The sequence below is a fragment of the Pan paniscus genome, chromosome 3 (genome assembly GCF_029289425.2).
Source record: "Pan paniscus chromosome 3, NHGRI_mPanPan1-v2.0_pri, whole genome shotgun sequence".
NCBI classification, from domain to species: Eukaryota; Metazoa; Chordata; class Mammalia; order Primates; family Hominidae; genus Pan; species Pan paniscus.
The window spans coordinates 39,292,230-39,305,644 of NC_073252.2; the positions used below are offsets into that span (position 1 = coordinate 39,292,230).

The 13,415-nt window shown below is 38.5% G+C and overlaps 1 protein-coding gene and 1 long non-coding RNA gene across 16 annotated transcripts in view; one reads left to right on the forward strand and one right to left on the reverse strand.

Annotated features, from left to right (window-relative positions):
• The window catches only part of KLHL5 (kelch like family member 5), an 80,494-nt gene that overhangs the window by 60,191 nt on the left and 6,888 nt on the right, over positions 1 to 13,415 (forward strand). For 5 of the 10 annotated variants that reach the window (XM_063603518.1, XM_063603519.1, XM_034958456.3 and 2 more), the window contains 3 exons: positions 2,841 to 3,003; positions 8,289 to 8,501; positions 9,466 to 9,715. In XM_063603518.1, the coding sequence (XP_063459588.1) occupies positions 2,841 to 3,003; positions 8,289 to 8,501; positions 9,466 to 9,700 (611 nt within the window). In that variant the 3' untranslated portion in view covers positions 9,701 to 9,715. Of the gene's footprint in view, positions 1 to 2,840; positions 3,004 to 8,288; positions 8,502 to 9,465; positions 9,716 to 13,415 lie in introns of those variants that run through there. The other 5 variants (XM_063603520.1, XM_034958455.4, XM_034958458.4 and 2 more) reach the window with 1 other exon arrangement.
• The window catches only part of LOC129397581 (uncharacterized), a 119,903-nt gene that overhangs the window by 41,045 nt on the left and 65,443 nt on the right, over positions 1 to 13,415 (reverse strand). The window contains exon 3 of one of the 6 annotated variants that reach the window (XR_008625121.2): positions 1,214 to 1,320. The exons of the other annotated variants lie outside the window; for them this stretch is intronic. This is a non-coding gene — a long non-coding RNA (uncharacterized LOC129397581). The remainder of the gene's footprint in view (positions 1 to 1,213; positions 1,321 to 13,415) is intronic. 6 annotated transcript variants of the gene reach the window in all.

The following is a 13,415-nucleotide window of genomic DNA, read 5'->3' on the forward strand; positions in this document are numbered from 1 at the left end:
ATAACTGTTACAAATTTGAACTTAAGAAATAAACTTTTTTTTTTTTTTGAGACGGAGTCTCGTTCTGTTGACAGGCTGAAGTGCAGTGGCACAATCTCGGCTCACTGCAACTTCCGCCTCCCGGGTTCAAGTGATTCCCCTGCCTCAGCCTCCCTAGTAGCTGGGACTACAGGCACGTGCCACCACGCCCAGCTAATTTTTGTATTTCCAGTAGAGACATGTTTCACCATGTTGGCCAGGATGGTCTCGATCTCTTGACCTCGTAATCTACCCAACTCAGCCTCCCAAAGTGCTGGGATTACAGGCATGAGCCACCACGCCTGGCCTAAAATAAACTTTTAAGAAACATTCCTTTTATCTCTTCATATGTGGTAATTATATGAAAATTTCATTTAAAAAAGGAGTTCTGCTAAATTTTTTTTTTTTTTTTGAGACAGGTTCTTGCTCTGTCACCTAGGCTGGAATGCAGTGGTACGTTTTTGGCTCACTGCAACCTCCTCCTCCTGGGCTAAAGCAGTCCTCCCACCTCAGCCTCTCTAGTAGCTAGGACTATAGGCATGCACCATCACACCTGGCTAATTTTTTTATTTTTGGTGGAGACAGGGTTTCACTATGTTACCCAGGCTGATCTCAAACTCCAGGGCTCAAGCAATCTGCCTGCCTCAGCCTCTCAAAGTGCTAGGATTATACTTGTGAGCCACTGCACCAGGCTTAAAATTTATTTTCAAAGTCATTTTTTAACGGGTTGAATTAGGTGAACCCCTTAAGTTTTCTGCCCCCTTTGACATATTATGCATTACATATATATGTATATATGTAAAATTAGAGAGATATACATATATCATAAACATGTATATACAGTATGTGTATATATTATATATGTATATTTTAATGTGTATTTATATGTTTATATATACACATATAAAATGTGTATATGCACATATATACATATAAATAACATGCATGCATATTTATATATACATATATGTGTGTATATATGTATACACACACACACACACACACACACACATATAAAATCTCCAAAAGCTAGTACTGGTGGGGCACAATATATAACATATGAGTGGAACAATCTGTTGATTTGGATCATGCATGAATGATGAGTATTTTTCTTATCTGGCTGTGATTTCACAAATTAAAATATATCTGTAATACAGGGGTTCTTTTGGCCCCCAAGTGACATATTTTATCTCACCTGGCCATGATCATGTCGCACCTCTTCTCAAATCCCTCTACCTCAAAGCCATCTCAAAGCCATCATGGAGACCGTTCTCCATCTCATTCAGAATAAGATCCGAAGTCCTTACAAGAGATAAGATCAGAGTCCTTATCTGCAGTCTCTGACTGTCCTGCATGATCTGGCTCCACACTCTCCCCCATCTCTTACATATTCCCCTCACTCACCCTGCCTAGCCAGACTGGCCACCTTGTTGTCCCTTAGACACAGTGAGCATACCTCAGGACCTTTGCACGTGCCGTTTCCTCTGCCTCACCTTCTCTTTCCCCAGCTATCTCCAAATCTGGTTTCCCAACTTCATTCACATTCCTGCTTAAATGTTACCTTATCAGAAAGGTCTCCCCTGACCCTCTCTATCCTTTTACTCTGCACCACTTTTTAAATTAGCACTTGTTAATTTAAAATATATTTTATGTCTATTTCCTGACTATAAGATTTATGAGGGCACAGCCCTTACCCATTATATTCTATTGAGTGCCCGGTACTTAGTAGGTATGCAGTAGGTATTTGTTGAATAAATTAACAAATGAGTCTAGCTCAGCTCCCTGCTGATGAATCATACCAATAGATTATGGTATCAAATCTAACTATAGTAAAATCTCATGAATTTGAATTAATAGGGGGGAAGGTATAAAAATACTTTTCCAAATATATCTTAAATCCAAATTGTTGAAAAATGTTTTAAATAGTAGCAGTGTATGCATCTGGTGCAGTTTTAAAATAATTTTCCACTGTTGTACCTAAAAATATTGCCTCTAAAACTTTTAATTTTTTTTAGAGACAGCGTCTCACTCTGTCATCTGGGCTGGAGGTGTGATCATAGCTCAATGCAACCTGAAACTCCTGAGTTCAGGGGATCTTTCACCTTAGCTAGGACTATAGGTGATGCCACCACGCCTGGCTAATTTTAAAAAAAAAAATTTGTAGAGATGGCACTCTTGCTGTGTTGCCCAGGCTGACCTCAGAAGAGATACTTCCACCTTGGCCTCTCAGAGCTCTGGGATTACAGGCTTGAGCCACCGTTCCCAGCCTCTAGAACTTTTTTCTTTTTTTTCTTTTTTTTTTTTTCTTTTTTTTTTTTGAGACGGAGTCTCACTCTGTTGCCCAGGCTGAAGTGCAGCAGCATGATCTTGGCTCACTGCTACCTCTGACCCCAAGGCTCAAGCGATCCTCCTGCCTCAGCCTCCCAAGTAGCTGGGATTACAGGTGCCCGCCACCATGCCTGGCTAATTTTTGTATTTTTAGTAGAGAAGAGGTTTTGCCATATTGGCCAGGCTGGTCTCAAACTCCTGACCTCAAGTGATCCTCCCACCTGGGACTCCCAAACCGCTGAGATTACAGGCATAAGTCACCGTGCCTGGCCAGTCTCTAGAAATTTTAAAATCAGAACTACCGTGCTATTTCAACCCACCCACCCACCCACCGACCTACTAAGAATAGTGAGGAGGACACTTGTCTGCATCATAAATGTTTACTCAGTTCTATTTGTATGTTTAAGGCTTATTGTACTTATACTTCAATTAAAATGTGATTTTTAAGACAGCAGCCAATCTGAAGTCGTTAATTGTTTCCTGTCTCCTCATAGGTGTGGCTGTACTGGAAGGTCCCATGTATGCCGTAGGAGGACATGATGGCTGGAGCTATCTGAACACAGTGGAAAGATGGGACCCTCAGGCTCGCCAGTGGAATTTTGTTGCCACTATGTCTACCCCTAGGAGTACAGTAGGTGTGGCAGTACTAAGTGGAAAGTAAGGAAATATTTAAAGTTCCATTTAAAATGCAATACACCAAATTTATTAAGCTATATCATTTCTAATTTAAAGATATACATAAATACTTACAGTGATTTGAAGAAACTTTTAAAACAATGTCTCTTTCTATAATAGTTGTAAATATATTGTTTTAATAGTTGTTAAGCTAGGCTTTCATTTTAATGTGCAGATACTATACATTTCTAGTTATCATTTTGAGTGAAGACATTTTATATTAATGTTCAATATTAATAAGTTGTACTATAAAAATCTGGTATATCTATATTAAAATAATATACTTTAAAAGTATATTATCTATATTATGTTTAAAAGTATATATGGTCTTTTAAAAGTAGTGTAGTCTTTCTCAGTGTTTCTCTAAAAATTCCTTCCATCTTTTCTACTGATTTATCTTGACTTTTACCTCTTTTCTTTCTTATCTTGGAAAACTGGTGAAAACTAGAATGGATTTATAAAGAGGTACTCTCTTACCTCTTGTCTGCTCTGAATAAACAAATATAGGTAGAGCCATCACTAATAGCTCTCAGTTACTCAGAGAGTAAATATTTTTTCAGTCCTTTCTTCTTCCATAAAATGAAGCTGTCTGTGGTTGTTAAAGAAAGTTATTTGTGGGGTACCTTTTGCTCATTTAGAATGCTTTATCATTGTTTCCAGAAAAAGAAATGAATCAAGGTTAAAATAGAATTAAAATTATGTATAGAATTGTGTTATTGATTATTATAAGAAAAATGAAAAAAATAGTGAAATTTTTTATATTTTAGGACCTAAGATCTTGTTTCTTCAGGACCTGTCAGTTATGTTCTATTTTTTGATACTTTTTGTAAGCACTATTACATGTGATAAGATGGATAAATGGAAATCACTTTTTAGATGTTTTTTTATCTCCATGCCCCTCCCCTCATTTATTTTAGCTAAAGAAATCACTTCAAAGTTCATCACTAGGTATCTTTCTAAACTCTTTGGTAAGAGTCAGCCATTAAAGAATCTAGTAAATGAGAAAAAAAGAAAATGAAACAGTATCTTCTCGGTTTTGACCCTTTGGTTTAAACCTTTGGGATTGATTCATTGGATTAATTTTTGTTCAGCAGCATATTTCTTAGCCCTTATTTCTAATAGAGGACAAAAGAATAACTGCCTTCTCTAAAACCTGATTTCCGGACCTACCGTAGCTTAGATTTCTAGGCATAGAAACATCTTACTTACTTACCTTTTCTTGCCCTCTAATGAGAAATATTTCAATCCTTAACCCACCTAAAGTACAGTTAATTGAATATAATTCAGAGACAACCTAATTAATCATATCAGAAGCTAAGGATCTCTAATCTACTAACTATTAAGAAATTTGATTTTGAATGTATAGTATAACTAAAGAATCTGGAGTAAGTAGAAAGTATGTGGTTGGTTGAAAAAAACCAACGATGCATCTTTTCTTATCATTGCTTTGTGATTTAGAGCAAATCATTTCTCTGTGCCTCAATTTTTTTATTCTGTAAAATGAAGAGCTTTGATTTTTGTGGTTTTTGTTACTTTAACTTATTACTTATTTATTTCTTTATTTTGAGAGAGAGTCTCACTCTGTCGCCCAGGCTGGAGTGCAGTGGCATGATCTCGGCACACTGCAGCCTCCTCTGCCTCCCAGGTTCAAGCGGTTCTCCTGCTTCAGCCTCCCAAGTAGCTGGGACTACAGGTGTGCACTACCATGTCCAGCTAATTTTTGTATATTTTGTAGAGACGGGGTTTCACCATGTTGGCCAGGCTGGTCTCGAACTCCTGACCTCAGGTGATCCACCCACCTCGGCCTCCCTAAGTGCTGGGATTACAGGCATGAGCCACTGCGCCTGGCCTATTTTAACTTATTTATAATTTCTTTTTCTTTTTTTTTTCTTTTTTTTTTTTTTTGGAGGGGGTGGTGGGGAAGTGGACAGACTCTTGCTCTATCTCCCAGGCTAGAGGGCAGTGGGCAATCTCAGCTCACTGCACCCTCCACCTCCTGGGTTCAAGTGATTCTCCTGCCTCAGCCTCCTGAGTTCCAGTGATTCTCCTGCCTCAGCCTCCCAAGTATCTGGGATTATAGGCACCTGCCACCATGCCCAGATAATTTTTGTATTCTTAATAGAGACAGGGTTATTTACCATGTCGGCCAGGCTGGTCTCAAACTCCTGACCTCAAGTGATCAGCCCACCTTGGCCTCCCAAATCTTAAAATTTTTAAGGTGTTAAAATTTTTCTTCCTACCATGTTTGACAGAAAGAAACCTTATTTAGACTTCCAATTGCTCAGGCTACCTTTAAGCCACTGGCTGGCAAATATTTTTAGCAGTTGAATCTCTCTTTCAAATGAAATCTTAAAAATACCTCAACATTTAAAAGGCAAATGGAAGTTCAAGTTTATTTTAAACTTATTTAAAATGTATTACAAGTTCAAGCATATCATATTTACTTATTATAAAAATCTGTGAAGAAGAGTAAGTGCTGAAGAACAGAAGAATAAACTAAAGAACACAGCTTATTTCTGTGTTTTGTCTTGATTGTCTAATATGAGGAAAATCTTGATCCACAGATAAGAGGCTGAAATGGTAACAGTTATTTTAACTACTAGAGTAATTTAATTGGAATTTCAGGAAATTCTTCAGTTAAATTGCCCAGTTTGAAAGTAGTAATAATTTTTTTTCTAAGTTGAATCTCAAACAGTATCTGCCAATTACTTGCATTCCTTTTACTTTTGAGACAGGGTCTAGCTCTGTCGCCCAGGCTGGAGTGCAGTGACACGATTACAGCTCACTGCAGCCTCAACCTCCCTCCCAGGCTCAAGCTATCCTCACACCTCAGCCTCCTGAGTAGCTGGGACTACAGGCATACACCACCATGCCTGGCTAATTTAAAAAAAAATTTTTTTGTAGAGATGGGATCTCACTGTGCTGCCCAGGTTGGTCTCAAATACCTGGGCCCAAGTAATTCTCCCATCTTGGCCTCCCAATGTGCTGGGATTACAGGTGTGAGCCACCGTGCCCAGCCTACTTGCATTCTTGATCATAATTTTAAAAGTCAGGCAAGACCTAAATCTTATTATTAAGTATATATAGGTAGTACAATACTTTCACAACTTGACATAATATTTCTCTTTTTATTGTAATAGACACTATCGTGGTGAAGAGAGATGAGTTCTGAGTCTTACATGGCATTTAATTGAGCCAGGTGATATTTTTGAAAATTAAAAATAATTTTTAAAATTTGAAATTCAAATGAACCATTTTTTAGACTCCCTCAATTTCTTCATAGAATCCTATTCTTAGAACACAGCTTGAAAATCATTGCTTGAGATAATGATTATTTAGGAAGTGTTACCAATTGATTTTAACCCTTAATATTAGCTGAATATAAACATTGTACATTTAAGATCTCCTGTAAGTGCTATTTTCTACAAGAACACAGAGACGTAATTAATTTTTCTCTGTAAATGTCTATGCCATGATTATCATGTACTAGGCAGTCTTCAAAGTACTTTAAATTTAATTATTAAGAATCCTGTGAGGCAGGGTTTATAGATGATGAAATTCAGTTGGAGGTTAAATAACTTGTCCATAGTCACACTAGTAAGTGGTAGAACCAGAATGCAAACCCACAGAGTCTGGTTCCAGAGTTCATGCTCTTAATCATTGTACTATGCCATTCTTTACAATAAAGTCCCACGAGTCCACTGTTCAAGAGGGTAAGATGCTTTAAAGCCTATTGTGTGTGGGTATGTGTGGGTGTGCACACATGTGCACACACATATGCATGTGTGAATTATTTTAAATCATTGATATTCCTTAATTGTTAAAGGCTTCTCATGTTCTGTGATCCATACTTAGATAACTCTTCTACCAAGTATTAGTTGATGATAAGAATAATATTAAGAACTAGAACATAAACAAGTTACTAATAGATAAAAGTTTTTAACAGATAAAAAGTTTTATGATAAATTTTAATAGGTAAGTTTCAAATAAATTTCAATTTCCATACTATTAATATAGTTTAAGTTTAGAACAAGATATTGCTACAACCATATGTTGCTGTTTAAGATATGGTCATCTTATTATTTAAGAAACAGTTTCAGTGACATAGTGGCATACCTTAATTAGGAAATCTGTGGTTAAGTATGTAGATTTACCCAAATATAAATAACTAGAGTTTTAATTGGCAGAAATTTGGGATACTTAAAATATTATTTCTTGAGAAATGATAAAAACAGTTAAGTATTAACTAACATTTGTAAATTCAAAATGTATAATCTTTTCTATGAGCAACAACGTAAATTTACTCTTTTAAAAAACTAGTAGAAAAAATATTTATGGAGAGCTTCCCAAATGAATAGTAAGTACAAGAAGATTTTTGCTTAACAAGAAATATTGTGTTCAAATATTTAAAATATTTTACAAACTTTTAGGTTCAGAGTAAAAGACTTTCAAATTAGTGCAGTGTATTGATTGATAATGAATTTAAATTGATCTACTAGGTAACATTTAGGTCGCTCACATGATAACCTATATCCTTTTCTGCAGTAATTTAAATTAATGAAGGATCATTGTTCATACATAACAAATGTTACTTTTTATGCCATTGTTTCAAGCTATATTTGTATTCTCCTATTTCACTATTACAAGTACATTCTACATGACTGTGTTGACTGTCCAACTGTTCATTAATGAAACTATGTGTCCCAATTCTGCTGCTTACTGGGTGACCCTGTGCAAGTCTCTTACTCTCTGTGAACCCTTGTTTCTTTACACTGTGAAACAGGGATTCAAACAGTTTCTCATATCACTGTGATGATTAAATCGATACATGTGAAGTGCCTAACCTATGGTAGGTGCTCAGAGAAGGTTAGCTTCTTTCCTTGATAATAAAGTCTTAACTATTAAAAAAAAAGCCATGGTATATTTATACACCATATTTTGTCTATTCTAAGACATATTTTAACACCTGTGAATTTCCATGCATATTACAACCAATGGTGACTTGTCAAAGAGATGGCAGTGGTGAAACAGTTGTCATTGCCTTCATGTGCAGTTTGTTTTCCTTTTCATGTATATACAGAGTGATATATGATACTTACATGTGTCATTTCAAACATAGCATACTTTTTTAATGACACACACATTGACAGTGTGTTTTATAACTGATGGCACCTTAAATTCAATGAAATAACAACATAAGAAGAGCCTCTTTGTTCTAAGCATAATGGCACATGTCTTATTTATCATTTCATATATTCTTTTTGCAGACTTTATGCAGTTGGTGGTCGTGATGGAAGTTCTTGTCTCAAATCAGTAGAATGTTTTGATCCTCATACTAATAAGTGGACACTGTGTGCACAGATGTCAAAAAGGAGAGGTGGCGTAGGAGTGACGACCTGGAATGGACTGCTGTATGCTATAGGGGGGCACGATGCTCCCGCATCCAACTTGACTTCCAGACTCTCAGACTGTGTGGAAAGGTAATTTCCTGGGAAGAAAAACTAGGAACAAAAAAGATATATATAAGTCTCTGATACTTACATATATTTGGAGAACGTGTTGGAGAATTGGAAGGGAAAGTCGGCATTCAAAAATGCAAAGCAACTTCGCTTTATAACAGTCTGCTCTCACAGGAACTAATGCATTCACACAAGAACTAACCAAGGAGAAAAACACTAATCCATCTTATCAACCTGATCACCTCTTAAAGGCCCCACCTCCCAACACTATTACATTGGCAATTAAATTTCAACGTGAGTTTTGGTGGGGATGAAACACATCCAAACCATAACAAGTGCTTTCTGTATTGGTGTTGTTTGAGAAAGCAGGAAAGTTACAACTGCATTTCACTATATTGGGGGGAAAACAATTCAGACCTTTGCTCGTTGCATGTTGTAATCCAGGAAAGGAATGTGGAAGTGTTTATATACTTGGCCCCATGAATTATGGGCTTGCTGTTGTACTACACTCAGTGGAAAGCTGTTCATTGATACAACAGATTTTAGGAGCAGTATCAGTCATCTTAGCATGATGTATCTGCTCTTAGCTATACAACTTTGGGCAATTCTAGTTAAGACACCTCATGAAAGGAGCAAGACAGCCCAAAAATGGACAGCTACAATGATTGAGGGTGTAAGTCATCTTACACAGAGCTTAATGCATTGCTTTCCCCAAATTTTCGGTAGGTAATCTAAGGTCTGAAAGCAGTCTTCAGTATTGACATTAGCTCCTTTTAAGTGTTATACATCTGTTAAGTGGATCTGTTAATATAATACTGTAAGTTAAAGTTTTCAGAGAAATACTGATATTTTTCTTTAAAATATGTTCAAATGTATTTGATTACATAGTAGATAATGAGTCAGAAGATAGACTTGAAGAACAAAACTGTTTTTACATAAATATTCTAAGAATAATGTCAGCTCCGGTTCTAAAATTTTCTTTCAGATATGATCCCAAAACAGACATGTGGACTGCAGTAGCATCCATGAGCATCAGCAGAGATGCAGTCGGGGTCTGTTTACTTGGTGATAAGTTATATGCTGTTGGGGGGTATGATGGACAGGCATACCTTAATACCGTGGAGGCTTATGATCCCCAGACAAATGAGTGGACCCAGGTATGGCATTCATGTTTCATTATTACACTGACTCTCTTTTTATTAAAACAATTCTTATGGTAAAACAGATCCCCTCAATCTTGTCCAATACTGAAATATATGGCATAAATATGACAATCACGTTTTGATTAGCGATGAGAAAAAGAGGCAATGTTTAATTTTATAACATAATTAAAATCCAGAATTACCTTTGAGATGTAAGTTAATACTCAGAGAAATTATTAATTATCTGCTACCACTTGCATGATGAAGTGTTCTAGCCTGATTAAAGCTGATAGGACTACAGGAGGGCTGTAACAATGGGAGGGGAGACTGGAAAATAAAAACAAGGATAGTAGTCAGAAAACTTTGAACAACTTGCCCATGTATGAGCAGTCGGATTTTTAAATACTCAACCCATTGATATTTGGGAGCAGATTAAAGTCCTGATAACCTAATGAAGATGGCAACCCTAAATTACACTGAGTAAGAAACCTGATCTGGCAGTCTTACTAACAGAAAGAATTTCACCCTTGTGTATTTCTGGGAGGGTCTAGCACTTCTAAAAATGATCTTTTGAGATCTTTGCTTCCATCATCACCAAGAACAGAATCAGGAATTTGTGCTTGTGTCACCCAGTTCAGTACTTGGTACATAAAAGACAATAAATGTTTAACTGAGCCAAGATTTTCTTGTATACAAGGAGCCATGATAAGTATGGTCAAGAAAACAAAGCTTCTAGGCTGGGCACGGTGGCTCATGCCTATAATCCCAGCACTTTGGGAGGCTGAGGCGGGCAGATCACAAGGTCAGGAGTTCAAGACCAGCCTGACCAATATGGTGAGACCCCGTCTCTACTAAAAATACAAAAAAATTAGCCGGGCATGGTGGCACGTGCCTGTAATCCCAGCTACTCGGGGGGCTGAGGCAGGAGAATCGCTTGAACCCAGGAGGCAGAGGTTGCAGTGAGCAGAGATCGTGCCACTGCACTCCAGCCTGGGTGACAGAGTGAGACTCCATCTTAAAAAAAAGAAAAGAAAAGAAAGCTTCTGAGAAGACCCATGGTCATGTAACCTGAGGTCTTGGGTAGGTAAGATCTACATGTGCAAGAGGAGAATGCACCACACAAGGCAGTGGGTATTTAGTGTCCTGTGGTACAGGCGCCAAGTGATACGGGAGATAAGAGAGAAAAAAGAAAGTGGTTATGGGGAAAGCTTTAGTGAGAATGAAGTGGGATTTAAACCAAGCCTTAGTGAATTGATCCAATTCAAAAAGATTGGAAAGAAGAAATTGTGAGAAAATGTGAAAGAAATGTCACCAAAGCAGAATTGTGTAATACATATTGAAGTATGACTGGTTATAAGGATCTGTGCTTGAGAGGAGAAGGAGTGCTTACTGGAGAGGAAGATTGGGGTCAGAATGGAGATCTGTGAGACCAAAGTGGGAGGATCGCTTGAGGCCAGGAATTCCAGACCAGCATGGGTGACAAAGTGAGGCGCCATCTCTGCAAAAATTTGTGGGTTTTTTTGTTTTGGTTTTGTTTTTCAGACAGAGTCTTGCTCTCGTCACCTAGGCTGGAGTGCAATGGCACGATCTCAGCTGACTGCAACCTTCACCTCCCGCATTCAAGCGATTCCCCTGCCTCAGCCTCCCCAGTAGCTGGGATTACAGGTGCCCGCCACCACACCCAGCTAATTTTTCTATTTTTAGTAGAGACGGGGTTTCGTCATGTTGGCCAGGCTGGTCTCAAACTCCTGACCTCGTGATCCACCCACCTTGGCCTCTCAAAGTGCTGGGATTACAGGCATGAGCCACCATGCCCAGCCCCAAAAATTTTGAAAAATTAGCAAGGTGTGGTGGCACGCACCTGTAGTCCTATCTACTTGGGAGGCTGAGGCGGAAGATCGCTTGAGCCCAGGAGTTGAGGCTGAAGTGAACCATGATCATAACACTGCACTCCAGCCTGGACGACAGAGCAAGACTCTGTCTCTTAAAAATAATCATATAATAATGATTTTTTAAAAGAATGGGGATGTGTGAAGGCCAAGCTAAAGAGTTTGGTAACAAGAAGCCAGCAGAAACTTTCAACCAAGAGAATGATGCAGTTGGGGTCGCATAGGTTGGGTTAGGGGCAGGGGAAGTGAGGGCTGGATAAAAGGAAAAGTATTTAGAGGATTGCTTCAGTTGCAAGGCTTGAAGCATTCAATGTAGATGGATTCAAGAGATATTGCCAAGTCTTGTTGATCTTTCTTTATATACACACACTTACTGGGTTGAATTGGGAGGTGTGGTCTCTGAAGAAAACAGGAAAGGAATGATGAGAGAAGTTCTCAGAAGACAATGGAATAGAGCATCTAAAGGGAGGAGTAAGGAGTTTCAACAGTGTAAGAAAGAATGAAGATTTGTCATTTTTAAAGTTGTGGGACCCTCTGAAAATCTGATAGAAGCAGAAGCCAGCACACAGTTTCAAAAGTAAACAGAAGAGGCCAGGCATGGTGGCTCACACCTGTAATCCCAACACTTTGGGAGGCCAAGGTCGGCGGATCTTTTGGGGCCAGGAGTTCGAGACCAGCATGGCCGACATGGTGAAACCCTGTCTCTACTAAAAATACAAAAATTAATGCTCCTGTAGTCCCAGCTGAGGCACAAGGCTGAGGCAAAAGAATCGCTTGAACTCAGGAGGTGGAGATTGCAGTGAGCCAAGATCGTGCCACTGCACTCCAGCCTGGGTGACAGAGCGAGACTCCATCTAAAAAAAAAAAAAAAAAAAGTAAACAGAAGAATAGAGTGTAGGAGCTAGAGAGGCATGCAGTTTTTAAATGATGATGATAGAAAGTTAGTATTTATTGAGCATATCTTACAGGCCAGGCTCTGTTCTAGGCACTGTAAAGAATTTAATCTTCAACAACCCTATAAGGTTGAGTTCTGGTATTTTCACACTGTACAGGATGAGGAATCTGACACAGAAGTTAAACAGCTAACCCAAGGCCACATAGCAAATAATGGTGGAGTTAGAATTAGAGCCAAGGATTTTTTTTTTTGCTCCACAATAGAGATGACAAGAAGAGGGTAGAGAGAGATTCCAGATACTAGAAAGAAAAAGTGAAACTGAAGGGCACCTTTCTGAGAAAAGGGCAGGAAACAGAATTAAGAGCAAAGACTGGGGGCAGGGTGCAGTGGCTTATGCCTGTAATCCCAGGACTTTGGGAGGCCAAGGTGGGTGGGTCACCTGAGGTCAGGAGTTCATGGCCAGCTTGGCCAACATGGTGAAACCCCATCTCTACTAAAAATACAAAAGTTAGCTGGGCATGGTGGCGTGCACCTATAATCCCAGCTACTTGGGAGGCTGAGGCAGGAGAATCGCTTGAACCTGGGAGGCAGAGGTTGCAGTAAGCCAAGATCACGCCATTGCACTCCAACCTGGGTGACAAGAGCAAAACTCCCTCTCAAAAAAAAAAGCAGACTGGTCACCCTCAGACTAGAAGAAAGATCTTACCCTCCAAGGCTTGGGAAAAGATGAGAATTTGAGTGTAGAAAGGTACAGGGAGTTTTTAAGTGAAGAGAAAGAGAAGAAAAGGACTTAGATTGTGTGGGCTTTATCCTGTTTCTTAAGTGAGATCACTTGATGGAGGGAGGAAGGGATAAGATTGAGAGCTACAAGATTTCATTGGAAATTAGATGATTACCTAGTATCAGCTTCCCACTATGGCAAAAATAGTTGTGAATGACACCCAAGGAGCTCAGAAAGATAAGAATCTCTTTTTCTGACATGTATTTAAGCCCTAAGTCCAGTTATATA